The sequence below is a fragment of the Aulonocara sp. 'chitande type north' Nkhata Bay genome, linkage group LG13 (genome assembly GCF_057382095.1).
Source record: "Aulonocara sp. 'chitande type north' Nkhata Bay isolate Kocher_YH1m ecotype deep benthic linkage group LG13, A_spYH_male_GT1.1, whole genome shotgun sequence".
Taxonomy (NCBI): Eukaryota; Metazoa; Chordata; class Actinopteri; order Cichliformes; family Cichlidae; genus Aulonocara; species Aulonocara sp. 'chitande type north' Nkhata Bay.
This window is the reverse complement of record NC_141356.1, coordinates 6,376,211-6,398,346: the sequence shown is the minus strand read 5'-3', so window position 1 is coordinate 6,398,346 and position 22,136 is coordinate 6,376,211. Positions and strand designations below refer to the sequence as shown.

Genomic DNA, 22,136 nt, shown 5'->3' with positions numbered 1-22,136 from the left:
ATTGTAATCGCTGTTCTGCGCAGATATTCAAAGCATGACTATCGAATAAACGAGCCTTGTGCACTGTTCAACCTTGCAAACAGAGAACAAGCTCATAATTCACCAAATCCCCCCCGCCCCCAAGTGGAACAAAGAAATGTGAATACTCAAAGCCTGCTACAAACAGAATGAATCAATACAGACAAATGTGAAAGCAGGGAGAAGACTGCTTTTTAATATAGGGCAGTTACACTAATCCTTCTCTCTCTGCAGCTTTTATTTATTCAAGCAACAGTTCCTGAGCGTGATGCCTCATTTTGCTCTCATACTGCTAACTTGGCTACTGGTAGCGGCCCAATCTGACCACAAGCTGACTGGTGTTTACCGAGCAGCTCCACTACAACAGTCGGGGATTTAAGACGCGTTGTTCCTAAAGGCTCGTGTGCCAGTTTGTGAGAATGAATCACAGTCTAGAATGCACAGTACACATGACACAAGGTATGAAAATTTGTCATCAGTCTGCACTCACTCCGCTGCAATGCAACGTTTGGGAGCAGCGGACAGGACAATTTGATATGTGGACAGCAGGAGACGGGGATTAAACCGCCCACCCCTGCGATTAATCAACGACCTCTTTTACCTCCTGCACCGCAGCCACGAGAAAGTAAGTGACGCATTCAAAGTCTGTCAGGCCTTTGCACAAAATATTTCCTTCTCCACAGTTTACACGGTGGTAGATGTGGACGGTTGTGTGATTATTACAAAAAAAAAACAATTCACTCTCACAATTAGCACATACTCCACACAGAAAGTCTATTTGCAATCACAGTAGTGTCACCAGCGTGCACGAGGCACTTTAACTTAAAGTAAGACCACAGAAGCATGCAGAAATGTTTGGAGCCCCCAAAAACATAAAAACTTTTTAGCCAGAGCCAGATGAAAATCATCAATGCAATGAACTATTTTTTTATTCAGTTTTGTTAATTAAGGTTTCATTTGCTCAAACATAATAGACCTCCTTGTTCATGAAATGGATGTAATTAGCTGGAAAACACATAGATTTATGCCAAGAGAGGCGCCATTGATACTTCAGTTTTACGGTTTGCAGACTAACTGTAGTTGCACACATAGCCACCCCAACTGTGGTGAAACTGGAACAAGGAAAAACCTTTTTTTGCGTGTTTGTCAGTAAAGAGGAGCAAAGAGGGATAAGAGGGACCTAAGCTTATCACTATATAAACAGCAAACAGCCAGCAATGTCCAACTATCAGGGACTAAGCAGCCAAGGACCTGCAGGCACAGGTGTCATTTCCAAAATGTGGGTTTTATTATATAATTCATTTCACTTTTATCTACATAGCACCAAATAACAACAAAAGTTAACTCAAAACACTTTATATTGTCAGGTAAAGACCCTAAAATAATACAGAGAAAACAAAAGGACCCCCAATGAGCAAGCACTTTGGTGACAGTGGGAAGGAAAAACCTCAGGCAGACCTGAGCTCAACGAAGGGCATCCATCTGCTACGACCGAAAAATCAAAACAAAAAAGACCCAGAAAAACACAGAAATAATGTAAGAAATACACACTCAGCAAAATAAGCTATTTCTAAGAAAATGTGGGCCCATAAAAGAGGTCAACTAAAAACAAGAACCGTACTCAAAATTAACACTCAACAAAACGTTAAAACATAACAAACTGACCCAACCCAAATGAGAGACAGCTCAGCCACTGACTGAACTCCAAAAGGGAAACCACAGGGACAATAACTAGGTTTAATACAAAAAAATAACCCAAACATTTCCTCCCATGTGATTACAGCAGATGGTTAAGTCCACTCGGTCGGCCTCTGGACTTAAACAAGCTACACCCTGAGCCTCCGTACATACTGCTATATATATTTCTTATATACTTGCTTGTGCTGTATCTATAATATACTAATAAAACATGTCATATTTTCATAATGTATTGAAACAAATTAACCATATTATGTATATAGAAACCAACTGTTTGCTGTGTAGCTTCAGTAACTAAAAATGTGAAAATAGGAGTAGAAGAATAAATATCACCCGACTGTGTGGTCACGGACACAACCATCACACCAACCCGTTTAGCTATTAGATTCCAGCCACAAACCCTGCTCCTGAAATAAACGTGAGAGAATCTGTTCCTTCTGTGAACCGTAATCAATAAAAATAAATCTGAGAGGAATTGCTTTAAAATGTGGAGCAAAGAGGCTACAACGAGACTGCTTTCTCTCTCTGTCTCTCTCTCTCTCTGAATGTGAATGTATGAGCAAGCCTGAAACTCTGCTCCCCATGTCTCTCATCATTTTTAGATGTGTGTGTGTGTGTAAGAGACGGAGACAGAGAGACAGAGAGGGATGGTTGGTAGGTGTTGTCTTGGAGGGGTGACTCATCTTACAATCGTTACACACTACAGAATGCTCAATGGAAGCCTGCTCACATGTGCGTGCACACAGACACACAAGCTTATAGTCACAGGCGAGGACATGAAAGAGTCACATGAGGGCAAAACTAGGCACACAGAAAGAAACACGTCGGCCCCTCGTACGCGCACCCCACTCGTGCTCTGATCTCAGCTCTCTGAGATGGCACGCTGTTCAGCACACTGAGTGGGAGCATACATTACACCGGTCCACACCTCGTTCCTTTGCAGGTTGACGCGTTGAACCAAAGCGTGCCATTTTTTTTCTCTCTCTGTCCTGTAACAATAGATGAGAAGGAGGCCAGGACTCCACAGGTTCTGCACTGTTAACGCTTAAAGACGGCGCGACAGAGGGGGGATGCACACCCAGTCTCTGCAAGCAGCACAATACAAACAGCCTCTCTCTCAACAGAATGTATCGCTCTCTGGCTACAGAGGTCTCAGTGCGTAAATAGGCTTAGGTGTGCCTGTGTGGTTCTTATCATGGCAGAGGTGGAGCATTTACAGAGGCCGCCTCGTACGCGGACATCTGTTGCTATCCACCATTTTCATGTGCGCTCTCTCTCACTGTCTCTCTGTCTCCACTACAAACCTCTATCATCCCTTTTTAGTGCTGGCTGACTACATAAAAAGCAACCCTGTAATGTTGGGCTTTTGATGACTCTATTTTCATTGCCATAGAAACCACATTACCACCTCGGGTTCTTCAAATAAAATGCATGTTTGCAGGTAAGGGGTCACGCCACCACCCCCCTTAAACATAAGAGAAAATGAATGGCTTTAGCGTGGTTTTATTTAGTTGCTGCTTTCGGCGTGGTCAGGAAGTGAAACTGACCATTGCTGGTGTGTGTTCTGACTGTGGTGCCATTTAGCCCCCTGGGACAGGGGTACTGAGGGAGAAAACAGATGGGGGATGCTCTTGAGTGAAAGCAGTCAGCTTCGCACACAATAAATGTGCGGAGAATATGTTATGTGATGCATCTAACAGAAAACAGCTTGTAGCAGGGACCACAATGAAGAGCTGCGATAGGAGGGATAAGGAGATGAAGAATGATGGCATTATAGAGACAGAAAGCACGGAGACAGATGGAGAGAGAAGGACACCCAGGTAAATCATTATCCCCTTCAGCCTAGGAAGGGACTGTAAGTCTGGCTGGATTTTTCCCTTAGTTTCTTTCCCATTCCATGCATCCTCCTCGCACAGCAAAGCAATTTTCTTCCATTTCTGATTACAGATAGCTCACGGTGATCTCAACCCGGTTCCATTTTACTATCTGACAGTTGCGCTATCTGTGCCATTTACACTTAAGTTGACACTCCATCTCCTCTGATGGCAATTTACATGTTTGCATCTTGTTTGGGCCATTTGTAAGGCAAAGTGTCAGGACAGTGAATGAAGACAGAATTTCAGCTCCTAGATTAGTTTTCACTTTTGATACCAAAGCATATCGCTCAGCAACTCGAATGGGATTTTGGAAAGGCAGCTGCAGATACACATACTCTCAAACATGCTGTATACTTTTTGCACATATCTTAACCCACTGTGACGTGCAAACACGTGGCAACGGTACACTGGAGATATACCCTATGGGCAATTTTTTCCCCTTTAGAAAATTAGACCATATTCATGCAAACATTCTTGTATTGCTGCATCACAGAAATACTATACCAGAGCCCCACTATTCTGGTAATGCCTCTGAGCAGTTAAGAGCACCGAGGCCTTATCTGAATGAACGTGGAGAGAGATCTGAGTAAGTGAGACAGAAAAACCGCCTGTCGAAATCACCAATCAAATCTACTGAACATGGCTTGAAAAAACTGCCAGTTTTGCCCAGATCAATAAGAAAAGCTGTGACATTGTCACTTCATTTATAGCTCGATCCAGACTACCAACACGATCAGCGTCACCAGCTCATTCCAGGGGTAGTGCACAACTGTCACGCTACTACACATTACTACCTGAGGAAAACAAAATGTACACTTCACTACATTTTTATTCAGATTAGGCCTGTCACCACACAGATCAATAATTCACTATTTTTTCGTACCACAGCAGTTGTTGCATGCCCTGGCTGCTCCAGTCTTCATGCCAAATATTGTTGGGGAGGATGCATTGGAGTGTCAGTGTGTGTGAATGTTAAATAGAAAGCACTAAAGCTTAGAAAAACAAGGTGCTTGTATGAATGAGTGAAGGAATGTTGCATAAAGCACTTTGAGAGCTCAGGTAGAACAGGATAGTCCTAGATAAGAACCAGTTCATTTAAAATTTCATTTCCCATTTGAGAAGTCAGGTGTGTGTATATATATATATATATATATATATATATATATATATATGTAAAAACCCAGGATCAACATGCTGCCATTTTGACCATTTTATTGACAGGAGGCATCTAAACAGAGCATACAGAGCTGTGAGAAAAATGAAGCTCAGAGTGGAAATAAACCATTTTTATCACTCAGCGGCCTGCAGGTGTGTTTATTTAAATAACACTGCTTAAAAATGATGTTTGAAGGAGGAGGTCTGGAGCTCTGTGCGCACTGATAAATATACATGTGACTCTACCGTAACTTGTTGTCCACATCTGCTTTTTTTAAACATATGCTGTTTAAAAAAAAAAAAAAGCTCCACCCTCAGTTCATTAAATCCCTGCAGCCATCTGAGGGCACATATGCTGGCAAATCTGCACCCTGTGATTTGAGAAGTGTCATGCCAGTGCGCAGCGCCATTACACACGACAGTGTACTGTTTACCTTTATTAAATCATGTGTAAATAACAGCAGGCTGCTGCAAAGTAATCCTACTCAGTACTGCACACATCTGACTAGTCTGGTATGATTTGGTATTCTGTTGTTTTGGCAGAAGACTTCAGATTAGAGCAGCTGACAGTTCCCCCCCCCCCCCTCCCCCCCAACGTGGATGGTATAACGTGGACATTTACAACGTTGACATATTTTGCCGTCTCCTATCATTATTGTGCAGGGCCTGCTTCTGCCTGCAGATTTGAGGTGCCAGTGTTCAGGTCGTGCTTCTCTGCACCATCCAGACAACAGTATAATTTCCTGTAGAGGCTTTTTTTTTCCATTTGTTGCACGCTCGTCGTCATGCGTCACTGAGATTGGCACAGCTGTTTCAGAGCGATGAGATCGTTGATGTGACCAGATAAGGGTGCATTTATTGACCGTCACACCCTCTGGTTTATATTCCACTTTAAACAACCCCTTTTGCGTATTCTGCTGCTGCACCTACATGAACCGCAAATGCAACAGGTGTGCTTTACACCTGTTGCATTTGCAATGGCTAAGTGAATGCATTTAAATTCAGCTGAGTATTGATACCAAACATCACTATAGTTTTTCTTTCTATGATGCCATCCTTTTGTGACCAAAGATCTATGAGGCCAAGCATGAGACTGACGTTGTTCACTATTATTTATTTTTCTTACCAAATTCCCATGAATGCTAGACACTAAGCAAACAGGAGTAAACAGAGCATTTATGGGATACTCAGTATTTCTGTTAGGACAAGTGTATGAAAAGACCGTTATTTAGATGTCTAGCATTTATACTTGAAAGTATGGGTTTTGGAATCCTTTAGAATCCATCCTTTTGTGTGCATACCAGAAAAACTGGAGCATCAACATGTCTGCTTTTGGAGACTGCAAGTAGTTAAGGTGACCAAGTAGTTGCTGAGAGGTTGAAAGGTTGAACTCTCGATCAGCAACGCAACTGCACAGTTTGCCTCTCTCCGGAAAACTGCCGTCTGCCTCAGACTGACTGCAATCACTCGTCAAAGCTTTGCAAATAATTGCCATCTTGGTTAGACATGCAGACAGATTGGCAACTTGTTGCAATCAACCTGTGTCGTCTGTGACATGGGTCTTTGTAATAGAGGACTTGATTGCCAGCTGACTGCATTCAGGTTATATTCCTTTATAAAAGCAAGGTTTCTGAGCGTCTATGGCTACGTTCACACTGCAGGCGAAAGCGCATCAAATCCGTTTTTCTTTTACCCTATGCGACCCATATCCAATCATGGTATGACAGTGTGAACGGCACAAATCCGATATTTTCAAATCCGATCTGGGTCACTTTCGTATGTGGTGCTGAATCCGATACATATCCGATGTTTTAGAAAGTGACTGCTGTTTGAATGGTCAGGTTGCATTAAATCCGTCTTTTACGTCACTGACACAAGACAGACGCCAATTATCAGCGCCGGAGAAGACGTCGCGAACGCTTCCTGGCTATCCAGTGTAGATGTTAGTGAAACTGTTGGGAAGACAACGTTGGAGAAACGTGAACATTTTATTTGTACTGTATAATCTGCAGATTCTGACGGAAATCTGCAACTATCCTTTGAAGCACCGCTCCTCTAAAACAGCAATAAGGATAATTATTAGGTTATTTACTAGCATAAAGTTGAGCTAATCACCACCTGAGCTTGACTTTGTGGTCTGAATGAACTACGGATGTAGGGGTGCAACGATATTCTTATCGATATTGAACCGTTCGATACAGTGCTTTCGGTTCGGTACGCATATGTATTGAACAATACAAGATTTGTAATTTATTTTATCAACTTTCCTTCTGACGACGCTGTCTGTGTTGAGCGCTCAGTGAATCTGCGTTCGACTACTCCGCCTAGGCTGCACTGTGGAGCGCAGATCCACTGAGCGCTCAACACAGACAGCATCGTCAGAAGGAAGAGCGCAGGGCAAGCTAGCGAGACAGAAGTTAAGCTCTCCTTGCAACATGGCAAATTGAACCTCCCCCACCCTCATTCAGATCTGGCGTTTGGAACTATTTTGGTTTTCATGTGACGTATGACCCTGAAGGTAAGCGCGTCATGGACTAAAGTAAAACAGTATGTTGGATGTGCCACGCAATGCTCAATTACATGGGTGGGAACTAGTGTGTTAGCGCAGTTAGCTCGTTAACGTGTTGGCTGTCTAGCCCCATACACGGGACGATCAGGGGTAGCTCGTTAACGGAGATTTGCCGTGTTGTGGCGTTAAGGTTATTTCAACGAGATTAACCTGAAAGCACTAGTGGGAACACAACGAATATGACTGCACATTTACGCCGACATCATCCTAGTGCAAAGACAAGTGGAAGCAGACAAAAACAACAAGCATGCATGCTACAAACTTTACCCGAGTCATTTAGACAGCCGTTAGCACATGATTCTCCTTATGGGGACCTGATATGTTTAATATTGTGGCGAGCTCAGACAAGGAGGAGACGGAGGTGTCGTTTGGTCTTGCTTCCCGTGAGGTAGCCAGGGAGCACAGCCGTTTATTGACATCTGCAGAAGAACACTGCCACTAGCTAACTGCTGAGCGCGGCAACCGCACAGCAACAACACACAGGGCGCCCTCTGACCCCGGAAGGACACACCGTCGCAGCGAGAGGGCGTCACCCGTCACTATGGCAACATAAACAAAACATAACTGTACAAACAGAACCCCAAACAGCCCTGACCCGCTACATAGCCCCCACCTAAGGGGTCAGTCGTCCCCGACGACCCCATTGCCCCACACAAAGTCCTGCAAATGTCCAGGTGCCTTCTTTCGGCGCACCGGCCGGTCACGACCGGCGGGGGAAAAGTCACTCGGGTTAGAATATGGGGTGCCACCATCATCCCACTTCTGATACCAATGTGGCGAGCTCAGACAAGGAGGAGACAGAGGTGTCGTTTGGTCTTGCTTCCCGTGAGGTAGCCAGGGAGCACAGCCGTTTATTGACATCTGCATAAGAACACTGCCGCTAGCTAACTGCTCAGCGCGGCAACCGCACAGCAACAACAACACACAGGGCGCCCTCTGACCCCGGAAGGACACACCGTCGCAGCGAGAGGGCGTCACCCGTCACTATGACAACATAAACAAAACATAACTGTACAAACAGAACCCCGAACAGCCCTGACCCGCTACAATATGCTGCTGAGAATATAGCCCAGAAGAAGCGGATAGTATAGCTTTTATTTTGGAAAGAGCCATTTCTCTGTAATAAACTCTCTTTTCCAAAGATGAGTGATTCCTCAATCAGATACAGGGCTCGCAAAATCGCTAGCCCGACGTCCCGGGGCTAGCGATTTTTCCAGTCGGGCTACCAAAATCTATCTTTGCCCTGCCCGTCGGGCTATTGTAGGAAGGAAAAATATATGTCAATGCTTTTGCATTCTTTCGGAAATGTAGCTGGGTAATTATGTCATTGGCATCGGTGAGCCACTGTCAATATGTGACATATTGAAATCGCGTTTGAATTTGCGCTTGTTTTTTTGCTTTCACTTTGCAATCGCGCAAACTGTGTATAGAGAGCGACAGCACTGATTGGTGAGTGATGATAATTTGTGCACCAATTCCTCTGACATCGTCTTATCAATTGTTAGCTTACTATGCAAACATGACAAGTGAAATCTCCCGCAGCAAGCTTAAACATATGAGAGGTTGATCACGCAGAGAATCGCTGAGCGTTATGTGTGTGTGTGTAAAAGCAGCAGGATATATATTTTAGTTCTGCTGAGCCAAATAAGAGAGGTCAGGGTGAAGAAGTGACAGCCAAAGAAAAGCTTACCACAAAACGGAAAAGTTATGACAAATCAGACTATAAGGCAAAAAGAAAGTGCAGCTTTATGGTTTCATGGACAAAAGAATTTCTGTGGCTGCAATATGACGAGCTATATAACCAGGGCTGCACATAAGTGGTCCGCAGGTGCGCATTCGCCGTCAAAATAAAAAACACGCACAAGGGTTAGGGTTAAATTTAAAAACTGTACTTTTGAGTTAAAATATATTTATAATTTTAATAAATGACAAATTAAAAAGGCATGAACATTTTTTTGTATCGAAAAAATATCGAACCGTGACACCAAAGTATCGAACCGAACCGAACCGTGAATTTTGTGTATCGTTGCACCCCTATACGGATGTGCTCATTCATGGTATCAAGACAGTCTGTTAAACTACACTTTGGGCAAGCATGGCATTTAGAAGCATGCCATCAGGTGCTGCGGCATAAAACACTGAGGTTTGGTGTCAGGATTTGGCAAAATTTGTAATACTTATAATGGAGGATGAAATCATGTGCGAGAGAGACGCTTGCTCCTGTACAGCTGCTCTGTCCTTACTGCTTTGTGGTGTGTGCTACCAGTTAATTGCATGTTAACTGCTCTTTGTGTGGAATTTTCTGTCACAGGTGAAGCACATATTTCAAGTCAAAATGAAAAAAAGGAACAATTGAACAGCTGGAAATCTGCATAAATATGTGCCACCCCTGAAATCTGAAGGGCCATTAACAGACTTTATGAAAAGATATACCCCTTTGTCTGCCATGTTATCGCTACCCCTTCAAATGACTTAAGTCTCATTTTCTGCCGTGCTTATCTTCCACATAGAAGCTCACAGGGGGCCACATTGGATCAATATATTCTCCCTAATTACGGCAGAGAAACCAGCAAAAGCAGCAGCAGTTCCAATCTTACAGTACACACACACACACGCAGAAAACATGCTGGGCCAGGTTGCACTGTTCTTGCATGCTGATGAGACTAATGTGCTTTTCCAAAAACAATAAAGAGGTAAGGTCATATGGCATAGGTCACTGGTTGAGGCAGGATATAAAATAACTTGCGAGAGTTTCGTTTCTCGCGTCTGTTATGAAAATGCCTCTCACCTTTAACCCTTTGGCTTTTCGGATATATCGCTGCTAATCAGCCAGGCGGCAGCAGCAGCAATGGCATTCTGGGAGCTGCTGTTGTCTTGGCTGACAACAGAAGTGGACATGCAGATAGTCAGCCAGCCAAACATCTAGCCAGCCACAGGGCAGAATTGCTGTCTACACTGGCCTAATAGAGGAAAAAAAAAAGCACTTAATGTGTTTGTCTAGACTGTCCAGCACTGTGCAAATGAGTCGCTGTCCAGTTTAGTTAAATGCAGTTCACAAATACAGCGACCCAATTGAAAGCCAGTGACAGAAACTCAAACAGAGGCAGAGAGAGAAAGAGACAGAAAGAGGCTGTTTACACGGCATGCCCTCATTTCTACCAAGCTGTCTCGGGTTCAGAGAGGGTCGCACTGATGACTAGGGAACAGCTGGTAAAAAGGGATGGGGAGGTGGGGACATTTGACCAGGACAGTTTCAGATCAGATGCCATGTTATGATGTGAACAGCTCAGTTTTTTTTAAGCTCAAATACTTTTTGGATGCGACTATGTGCACCAACAGTGTCCTAGTACATGAATCATTTATGTCAGATGGCCCCTATCGCATGCGAGAGGACAAGCGAGACCTGTTTCATTTTAATCATTTGTGAGTAATCGTGGACTTGCACGTCAGATGTACTCAAGTCTGCATAATACTTCTAGAAAAAAAAGAACTGATTCCCATTCAAGCGCTCATATCTCACTAATTGTTTGAGAAAATGTGTGCCAAAATCATCAACTTGAAAATAAAACCAAAATGCGTCTGCGTCGTTATCTTTTATAAAGACAGCTTGTCAGCAAGGACAGTTTCATATTTCAAGCGAGCGAGTTTACCCGTGTGTAAAACTCTGAGCACCGTTTTGGCTGCCAGTTAATCAGTAACTGCATATAAACGTCATCAAAACAGTGAGACCACCAAATATCCCATTAGCTTTCTTAGCACACAACGGACGTGCGCACACATTAAGTGCAAGAATCCTTTCTGCTGCCAGAAGCACTATTATAATCTTTCATACACTGTGGTTGAGGAGCATACATAATTTGAATAACAATAGGTTAAAGCAATGCAATTTGTATACAGGCTAAAGGAGGGGCACACTGCATTAAAAACAGAGTGTCCGATACAGAGCGCCACACATTAAAAAGGAAAAAAAGTGCCAAGTATTGGCTTACTGTATAAATGCCAGAGCAAAACTGTTGATGTCTGAGATAAATGGTGGTCTGTGAGCTCTGAACTCATTAGTCAGGAAGAAAACAATCTGCATTACATGTCAGCTTATTGGCAAGCAGCAATCTGCTGTGGGAGTGGAGGTGGGCTGGCCCCCCCTTTTTTTTCCCATTTCACACCAAAGCAAGTCAGCAAACACAGAGAGTTTAAATCAGAACAGAAGCAACAGAAAGAAAGTCTGCAGTGATGCACACACAGACACACACACAAACAGCAAACCTCATGTGTTAAAGTAACCGTGCCCGACATCAAATTTAAGTTAATGCTTTCAAATGGAACACGAGTGCATTTATTAAATATTAAGTTAAGCCAAACTCGACTGTAAGTGCAGTAAGTTCACAGAGTGTAGCACAAACCCGAGCCTCAGCGTAGCTGGTTAAGCCAGCCGCCCGTGAGGAAGCTGCATGGTTGCCTCTCCTCAGAATGAGGCGGATTAGAGTTGGTCTGCCAGCTGCCATGTTTGGAACAAGCGTAAGTGAGGTGAAGGGTGAAAGGTAGACGATGCGTAGTGAGCTGCAAATAATTAGCATTTACTCAAAGAATTAGCCTAAGCTGTATAATTACGGCGAAGCACAAACACACATTAAGCAGGTTATGTGCAGCCTACTGCATGCTCGTAGAATCATATTTTATATTCTTTATATACTATGATAAGATGCCACCTGTGCAACAAGTCCAGTCATGAAAAATCCTCGCTACTAAATATTCAGCAGGCAACTGTTAGTGGTATTATAACAAAGTGAAAGCACAGGGAACAACAGCAACTCAGCCATGAAGTGGTTGACCACGTAATACCACAGAGTGGGGTCAGTGGATGGTGAGGCACGCAGCGTGCAGATGTCGCCAACTTTCTGCAGAATCAATTGCCACAGACCTTCAAACTTGATGTGGCCTTCAGATTAGCTCAAGAACAGTGCATGGAGAGTTTCATGGAATGGGTTTCCATGTCCAAGCGGCTGCATCCGATGGATAAGTCTGAGTTTGGCGGTTGCTAGGAAAACGGTACTTGTCTGAGTACACTGTGCCAAATGTAAAGTTTGGTGGAAGGGGGTTATTGCATGGGTTTGTTTTTCAGGCCCCTTAGTTCCAGTGAAAAGAACCCTTAATGCTTGATGAATTAGAGCGGAGACGGTGGCCTTTTCGTCCAACATCACTGTCTGACTTCACAAATACACTTCTGGAAGAATGGTAAAAAAAATCCTATAAACACGCTCCTAAATCTTGTGGAAAGCCTTCCCAGAAGAGTTAAAGCTGTTATAACTGGAAAGGGTGGGCCAACATCATATTAAACCCTACGGATTAAGAATGGCATGTCACTTCAGTTTATATGTCTGTGAAGGCAGACGAGCAAATACTTTGGCAATATAGTGTATGTCGGTCTCCGTATGTGTCTCAAGTGGCCAATTGTGATGAGATCTTATCCTGTTAAATAGCAAATGCATTATTTTCTTTTGCCGACCCCAAATCCCAATGTGCAGGACAACAACAGCACTACAGGCACAGCTCAGCAGGCTTCATGTCCTGTCACCTGGAGTTATCACGAGTCAACACAAACCATGATTAACAGGGCTTAATTTTTAGCTGCGCAATCGGCCATGAGATTCATGTAAAACAAATGACTAATAATAGTTGTCCGTACTGAACCTGTTATAGCGATCAACAAAACGTGTTGTTGTTTTTCCACAGCAAGAAGCACATCAGTTGAGTGGGTGATCCTTTTGTGTGGTCAAGGACTCATTCGCATGCAAACTGCTAGAAGAATTGGCCATATGTTGCCCAAACTTCCTCCGAATGTGGTCTGAGCTCAGCGTGTCCTCTGTGTGTCATTGGCGCATTGGTACTTAGAGGAGTCTGCTTGTGATCAGATCACCAAGGAAACAAGTTAGTTAACAAATTAGTGCCAGTTATGAAAGGGACCTTAAGGACACAAATTAACACATTGTATATCATTTAAGCTTAAATACTTGATAACCACATTTTAGCTGTGTCTGACCAGAAAAGTGTTTTTCTTCTCCTTTAACTCCCAACAAGAATGTCAACATAGCCTAATTGAAAACCACAGTTAAGGCACTTGAGATATTTAGTTCATGGCTATTGTACGTATTAAAAAGTGTATATTGTCAAGTGGCCTGTTTTCTCAAAACAAACCTTTTTTTCAATCCACTGTCATCTAACACACCATCACAAGGCATCGCCACCCTTTCCCTCTGTAGATATCATAGCCTATCATCCCTCTTCCCCTCCCACAACAATGCCTATCAACAGAAAATATCAACATAGTGCTGTGAGACATGGTTGCATATCTAAACAGGTCATCATCGTTACCACTGTAAATCCCTTCATCACCTAAAACACACACAGCAAAGTTCCTTTAGCATGAACACGTCTCGGAGATAGAAAAGTCCAGGGTGTGAGGATAAAGTCGAGGGAAGCAGGAGCTGGGTCTCGCTTGTGGGCGAACAATGAAAGCTGGCTTGTTGTCTCATTATGTCTGCCTTGAGCACAGATGTGGACAAAGGACTAATGAGGACACATAACTTATGTGCTGCTGGAAAAAAACAAAAAAACAAAACAGACTGAGAACAAGAAAACAGTGTTTCTGAACTACAAAGGATCTGAAAGTTGCCGGGAGGTTATTTTCAATTAGCAACACGTATCCAGCACAACTTACACTCTGTGTGCATTAGCCATTATTGCCAAAGACGAAAACACCAAATGTGGATTGAATTTGAATAAACAACTCCCTTTTGATGATGTTTTCTAGAACACAGCCAGTTGGCATCTTTAAGATGAAGCAGAAGGGCAGAAGGATTTCTGAATGTATCGCTCCTATTCCCTCCTTTTAACTTCATCCTTTATTTCCTTTAAGAGACAACGATCGTGATCCAGGTGGCAGTACACATTTCTGAATGAATCTTATGAATCAAAGCTGATGCAATGATCTGATCTAATATTTGAGAAATGCAGCCGGATTATTCCACCTAGGATAAGGATAAGACAATGAATGGATGGATTCTTAGGGACATTGTGCCCTACAGATATTTTCTTCCTCTCTATAGGAGACAGGACCTGGTGGTCAGCACCAGATGTCAGCAGTAATGTCACAGCAGTATCGGGCTTGCAGAAGGCTCAGCCTGTGAGAGTTAATTTATCTAGATGGGATCCTGTCTTGGCTGGTTTGGTTCAAGGTGGAGGCGGAGCAGCCAAGTGAATCATGGTTTGTTTGGTCATTTTGAAAGTATCTATGCAAGTGTCCTAAAACAGGAGGTACTCAGGCTAGAATGACACAATAAATCTCAGTCTATGGTCCATTACAGTTCAGACACAGCATTAAAGGAGTTGGAATGGAGGTGGGTTGCAAAGTAGTCTGCAGATGCAGCAGAAACTGTAAGCAGGCTAATGCTAAAACAGCTTTACCATTTTGAATGTGTATAAGGAGATCAGCTGAGCTACATGGATGAAGTGAAGAATCTGGCATCGTGGTGCCAGGACAACCACCTCCAGCTGAACGTCAGCAAGACCAAGGAGCTGGTGGTGGACTTCAGAAGGGGTCAGCACAGAGACTACAAGCCCATCATCATCAATGGAGCTCCAGTGGAGAGGGTGCAGTCCTTCAAGTATCTTGGTGTCCACATCTCCTCAGACCTGACATGGGCTGCCCACATTCAGGTCCAGACCAAAAAGGCTAGGCAGCGCCTGTATCACCTACGACAACTGAGGAAGTTCAGGGTCTCTCCAAAGATCCTCAGGATTTTCTATACAGGTGCTGTGGAGAGCATCCTCACACAGAACATGACATCGTGGTTTGGGAACAGCTGTGTGAAGGACCAAAAAGCTCTCCAGAGAGTGATCCGTACAGCAGAACGCTGCTGCAGGATTGCTCTCCCCCCGCTTCAGGACACCTACACCAGGAGATGCCGGACTAGAGCAGCGCAGATACTGAAGGACCCGTCCCATCCTGGCAACAAACTGTTCCAACTTCTGCAATCTGGTAGAAGGTTCTGCATCATCCGGGCAAGGACAGAGAGACTCAAGAGGAGCTTCTATCCCCAAGCCATCCGTGCCCTAAACACACACACCCGCCCTCTCACATCATCTATAATTGACTGAGACAGGACTCTCTTCCAGACACTCTAAACCAAGGCACAATGTACATTTCAATTCCTTTAAATTTAAATATGTTTATATTGTCTATCCTGTAAAATAGTCAGATATCTATTCATATTAATGTACAGAATTCACCTGCTTGCTGCTACTACTGCACATTCACCCAGTGTATATACTATATATATATATAATGTTTTTTATATAATGTCAAATGTTTTACATTTCACTGTGTGTTATACTTGTATAACTATGCATGTGACAAATAAAGAACCTTGAAACCTTGAAACAGGCTGGTGACATGGGCTGGCACTGAGATCAGCTAATCTGCCAACCACTGACTAAGGATATTTAAAATATTTCAGCGCACTTTGTGCGCACTAATGGGATTCTCGTTTACGTGCCCCACCCTCCCTCCCTTCTTCTTCTCCATTCTTCAACTTCTTCACTTCTATTTAGTACGTGGGCATCTGCCAAGCCTGGGAGCCATCGCCAGTCCTCTTCGAGGTCTTCCCCAAACCGCAGCTCAATTCATGTCAAAGCATTCACTTTTACCTACTAAAACGCTGTCAAACTTAAATGAGGATGTGGGCCCAGCTAGTGAATTAAAAATACAAGTTCATTAACGCAACATGCCATCATCAGAGATTAAAGCAGTGTTTCTAGGCTTTTACTGTTTACTCGTAACCCTGTGTGTAAAAGCAGTTCCTTACAACTCATGACCTTTGTTACTCCACTGTGGGAAACACTGATCTAAAATGCCAAATTCTGTATAACAGAAAATAGTTGAAACTTGCTTTCCCTCAGTCGGCTGCTGTCACAGTGATGTATTAACAGTTTAACGGTGCCTCAGCCTTGGACCCATGGTTTTGAGTTTTTGTGGGATGGTGATTCCTTTTGGATTTGAGAATCACTTGTGTTTGAATTTTGTTCCCTTTTTATGTAACATAGCTTGTATTGTGTAGATTTTGCCTACACAATACAAGATCATTTATATCTTCCAGCAGTCTCTTGTGTATCTTGGTTAAACAGTATTTAGTCAGTTGCCTTTCGTGTTCTGTCCCACTCTTGTCTCGCTTCTATGACTTTGTCCTTTAGCATCTCCTCTGTCCAGTTGGTCTGGGTTCTCCCGTTCCCTTCTGTCTTTTTTCCTGTTTTATTTTGTTAGCGGTTGTTCTCTGTGTCTTAGGTTAAGTTTGAACTTTTATCTCATTATGTTAGTTCATGGTATTCCTGGTACCCAGATTCTCTGCTTCTGACCTGCCAATGTATCAAACTTTTTTTTTAGCAATATGAGTAACTGACATTAAAGCTGGATGGCTTTCCATCCAGATCCATGATCTGCCTACAACACGGCCAATCTGTCAAATCTTTCATTGGTCAATTTCTTTTGCTTCTCATTCTTAAAAAGCTGTTAATATCACCCACCGATACTGTTTGGGCTTTAATGCTAAATTCTGCACTTGGTGGATTGTATTGTAACTAAAGGATCTAAACAATCAGCCTACCATGACTCTTTCATCTGTCATCATCTTCTCATTAAAGCCATCATCTGCAAACACTAAACAGTACTACAAACTTACCCTTACACTGTATGACTCTGCCGTGTTTAACCAACAGGTCTCCTGTTTCGCTTGAGGATAAAACAGAGGATCCACCACTCTATAGGAATCCACTTCCCTTAACATATTCGTTATATTGTTTACAGTGCATGGGGATATATCTCTAAACAGCTCTTCCCTTATTGGACCTCGGCCTTGGGCCCTTTGTTATGATTGGATACTTACAAAAGCCAGCCACCCACACCATGTCTCTCTTTCGTTCTAAAGGTCTGCTCCTGCATATTAAACAGTCTGGACCGCTGCAGCAGTAAAATGCATGAACTCCTTCATCGACATTATCTCCTCAGGAAATACATGCATAAATAAATGAATCCTGCTACCTCCGAGACAGCACACCATACTCAGCGTGGTTACAGAAGAGGGGTGTGTCTGGTAGAAGGGGTTAAAAGGTTGCTGGGAATGTGGGGTTGAGGCTTGTCACTGTGATGAAGACTGATGATGAGGCTGCATTGCTGTAAACGAGTGAGTCAGCCCTCCCTTCAGTCAGATAGACACAGGCTTGCAGGAGGCAGATGGGGGAGGGGAAGGGGGGGGGGGGGTGCAAGAGGAGGAGGCGGGACAGAAGGAGGGAGACAGAGAAATGCATGGGAACTGTCCCCGGTGCTGAAATCTGTAACGGCTGCATTGTAACAGCTTCATGTTCAGCCCAGTGCAGGAAAGAGAGAAAGAAAAAAAAATCCAAAATAGAGGGAGACTGTCTTTTTTATACCTGACCCACATCTGAAACAACTTGTATCACTAGTTGGAATGTAACAGGTCAGCGCCGCCTGCCTTCCAATGTCAAAAAAAGAGAAAAAGTAAGGCATTTGTTACACCTACACCAAATTTTCAAAATCCATTGCAAGGAGGAGTGTAATATTTGCCCAAACAAAAGCTCAGAGGCTCTTGCAGTTGAGGTTTTCCACACTGTCCAAAAGTCATGTCTTTGGCATTCTGATCACAAAGCCAGGGGAGGATATTCTCTACCGTGTAATTCCTTCTGAGCCAAGTCAAAAAGATTCTCATTAGAGTGCTTTTTATATTCCAAACATCAGTGCCCAGGGACAATTGTATTAGGCTGCCATGCTATTTGTAGACTAATCATCTCCACACACAGACACAGTAAGAACTCAATGGAAAAGAAAAAGTCAAGATCAACAGGAATGGGATATTTCAATGTCCAACATCCACCCACCCTGCATGTTCTTTGCTAACCCTGACAGACACTTCAACTGCACACTGCAGGCAGTTGATATAAAAGCATTTCGGGGTCAGATGTAAGGGAGGTGATACAGCTATGCAAGACACCAGCATGATGGCTAAGCCATGACTTGACACCCAGGGAATAAAAAACACATCACGGTCACCTTGTTTAACTTCACCCACAGCAGCTGAAATGTGGAACTCTGCTCAACTTGTTACTCTGATTTTGCTTTAGAACACCAAAAGCAAGAGCTGAGCTTAAGCTGGTCGCTGTGCTTTTACTGCATTAGTCACAAACGGTGGTTTCACCGATGGAGCCCCCCCCCCCCCCTTGTGAATACTGTAAATTAAAAATGGTCAACTTGCAGTCGGGCTGTAATTGGCAATTCCCCTCAGATTGACATGCAAAAGATTATGCAACAGGTTTAGTACTTGCAGAAGCCACCCTGGGCTATAAATATCCCTGTTGCAATAGTACAGTATTTTAGATGAGACCATCAGGAGAATGATGTCACAAGTCCGTAAATAAAAGGTCCTTCTTTCTTGGGCACTGCAGAGAGCAGGCGGGTGTGGTGACTGCATTATTAGACGCGCAATCCCCGGCGCGAAAGCTCACATTAGACCACGATGTGGACATTCCCGTCACGGCTTTCTACCATCGCTATGACTACCTGCTACTTATCGTACGTGTCTTGAAGTTCAAATCATTCATCTGCAGCCGGGAAATTTGAGCAAAAATAGAAATAATAATAAAAATGCCGATCTAGCGTTTATTCTGACAGTCACAAGGTGCCCACTGACGGTGCGCCTGCCCAAGCCTCGCGTTTGATAGAGAATACATGTGCAATGACAATCTGACATCTGCTCTCCATCTGACAACAGCTCAGTGTTCTCCACAGACACCCCACTCCCCCACTCGAGCAACACCCCCACCCCTTCTCCACCACCACCACCCCATGCCGTTTTTATGTGCCGCTTTTCCCCTTGTGCCCCACTCTTTTCCCCCCCATTCCTATGCGGCTGTTTTTTCTTCTTCTTCCTTTTTTCTCCTCCATCCTCGATCCAGCTCATTTCCACACTCGGAACAACAACCAAATTGAACAGCGGCTTCATAAAATATGCAGATAAAAGGAAAGACAAAAAAAGAAGCAACTCGGAAAAGCACCGACATCTCAAGCACAACACTTTTCATGCTCTGCCGAGGACTGACCTCCCAGTCTAACGAATGCCACTCTTCGGTAAACATCCGGAGGATTTCTTTTCATCCAAAAAAGCGGACCAGGCGCAGCAGCTCTATGGAGCGACTGGGCGATGCGATGCCATTGCGCTTTTGGTATTATCCTCATGAAATCAATTCGAACAGAGGGACGTCGTCGGAAGAAGGCATCTCGTCGGCGTCTAGACCAACTTGAGCGACACAGATGAACGATCCTACGCTTTGCAGTCCAACATTTCTTTTCTTTTTTTTCTTTCTTTTTTTTCTCTCTGCGATGGTTGCAACCAATTAGCACACCACTTGCGCTCGGAGGCGAATAGCTCCTGACAAGGCGCTCCTTCTCTTGAGCATCGCTTCTATTTCAGCTGCTGTGCTGCTTTTTGGAAAAAAGGTGGCAGACTATACAACACCCGCAACTTTCCAGGATACGGGGTGGGGGGGGTGGGGGGGGGGAGAATTTTTCTTTTCTTTTTTCTTTTTTCTTTTTTCTTTTTCTTTTCTTTTTTCTTTTTCTTTTCTTTTTTTTTTTTTTTAGCATAGCGCATACTCCAAAGCCAATAAATCCCCGTAACGCATTTGACAAATCCTTTTCCCTCTGCTGAAGAGGAGCAACAATAAAAGGAAGCGTTTAAAGGTCCCTTCTTAAAACACGTGACTCCAGCCTATTCCACGGTGAAAACAGATGCATTTGATCCATAACAGGCCTTAAGCAGTGGAGGAAGCATTTATGTAGTGGTTGGGGGGAGGGGGGTCATGGTAAAAAAAAAAAAAAAGAAAAATGAATGACACCGGTACCACACAGGAGACTACTCACCATTAGCACAGCAAAGTTATTATGGTGGGTGCAATGAATGGTGGTCGTGTTGCCCCCGGAGCCTGTTATGTGGCAGCCCTCTGCCCTCCAGCCACCGTGTCCATCCAGCAGGTCAAAATCCCAATAGGCTGCGGTGGGGTCTACACCCAGCGCGAAGTGCCTCAGAGCAATAGTAACAGAGTGCACGGCGCTCCCGAGGCTGCACCCATCTGCAAGGAAAGCAACACATTCAGTAAAGGAAATCATGTGGAAAGTCTGTAAGTGCTGTGGCACAAAAAAAGCATGGGCATGAGAGGACGAACCCCCCCCCCCCCCCCCACCCCCCCGGCCGCTATACACACACACACATGCACACAGGCTAGACAAGTGTCAGACAGCTGACTGCAGGTGATAGACTGGTGTGTGAAGTGTTGCAGTTAACTTTCATTTCAAATCGAACCAAAAAATAATAATATTTTTGCTAAAACATGGTGTGTTTTCGGACATGATGCAGCAGCGGAGTGTGCAGGGTGATCTGAAGCACGCGCTGCTCTCTTTAATCAGAGTAAATGAAACCGCAACAGAGTTCTTTCATTTATTCCGGGAATACGCACAGGAGCGGTGTGTCAACATGTTGCGCAGAGCAAACTGATGGACTACGGCTATGTCCGCGTGTGTGTGCGTGTGTAAAGCATGTCCGTGTCGGCAAATACAGCACGGCGTTGACATCACAGGCATGATGATAAAAATGGATTTCCTCTTACCTAATTTGGTGAAAGCAACTGGTGTTGAAACGCTCCTACGCTTCCCGTCGTCTGCGAGATTTGACGAATTGCCGGTGCAAGGGAAGAGTTTCCCATTGCGAAACACAATAAACTGCAGCTTGCAAGTGGAGTTATCAACAGATTGCAACGGCGAGGAAGAGATAGGCGTACCAGCCAGCGGTAAATGGATTGAGGCGACTGCCACTGAGTTCTGCGGATGGAACAAAAAAGAAAGAGAGAGAGAAGAAAATAAAAATTAAATAATGTGTCGGTGATGCGCCGTGGGAAAAAAACTCTGTTAAAAAAAAGAAAGAAGAAGAAAAAACTGAAAAAAAAAATCCTTTCCTCTCCGGGAGTGGAGGCGACCATAGACCAAAAGTGACCAAGGGAATGAGAATCACGTTTGAAGCGCTCTAGTGCGCCTATTTGGTCAAGCTCCCTGCCGCAGAGGTGGAAATGGTTCTTACCATTTCAGCTTGAGGGCACATCAACACTGCAGCTTGATTTAAAGAGACAACCGGTCTGACTTTATCTTCTTTTTAGCAACTGTAAACACCAAAGAACACAAATAACATCCCTGGCAAGATTTCTTTTTTTTTTTTTTGGGGGGGGGGGGGGGGGGGGCACAGCTTGGGAATGCCAAAGTGAAGACTCTCGCCATCTTTAAGCAGAAGTAAATCCAAACTGTAATGTAAACCTGCCTGTAAAATAAAAAAATAATCCCCACCAGAGTTGCATTCAAGATCCACACTCCCTCTGATTTGTTATGACCTGAAGCAGATCATTTTATATTCTGACCAAATAACTAAGTAGCCCATACTGTCCAAGAAAGTCTGAGCTACAATCAAGATCCAGCAGCCCCACAAGAGCGGCATGATTACAGCTTCGGGAACTTTGGCAAAGCTCACGATTTAGTAACTTGACATCCTGGTGGACAGAAATGTTGCTCAAGGGTGTGTGGACCAGTGAGTGACTGCATTTAGGACAGGACAGGCAGCACTTAGGCTGCCAAAGAGCAAGTTTAATCAGAAAAAAAGGCTTCCAAAGTGCCACTGTCAGCATGTGTGGCCACACACACTTAACTCTGTGCAACT

At 43.9% G+C, this 22,136-nt stretch overlaps 1 protein-coding gene across 1 annotated transcript in view; it reads right to left on the bottom strand.

The window, feature by feature from the left end:
* Positions 1–22,136, bottom strand: part of adgra1b (adhesion G protein-coupled receptor A1b) — a 194,554-nt gene that overhangs the window by 40,803 nt on the left and 131,615 nt on the right. Inside the window, exons 13-14 of the mRNA XM_086258391.1 lie at positions 21,043–21,253; positions 20,300–20,508 (exon numbers count right to left, since the gene is read on the bottom strand). Of these exons, the coding sequence (XP_086114517.1) occupies positions 20,300–20,508; positions 21,043–21,253 (420 nt within the window). The remainder of the gene's footprint in view (positions 1–20,299; positions 20,509–21,042; positions 21,254–22,136) is intronic.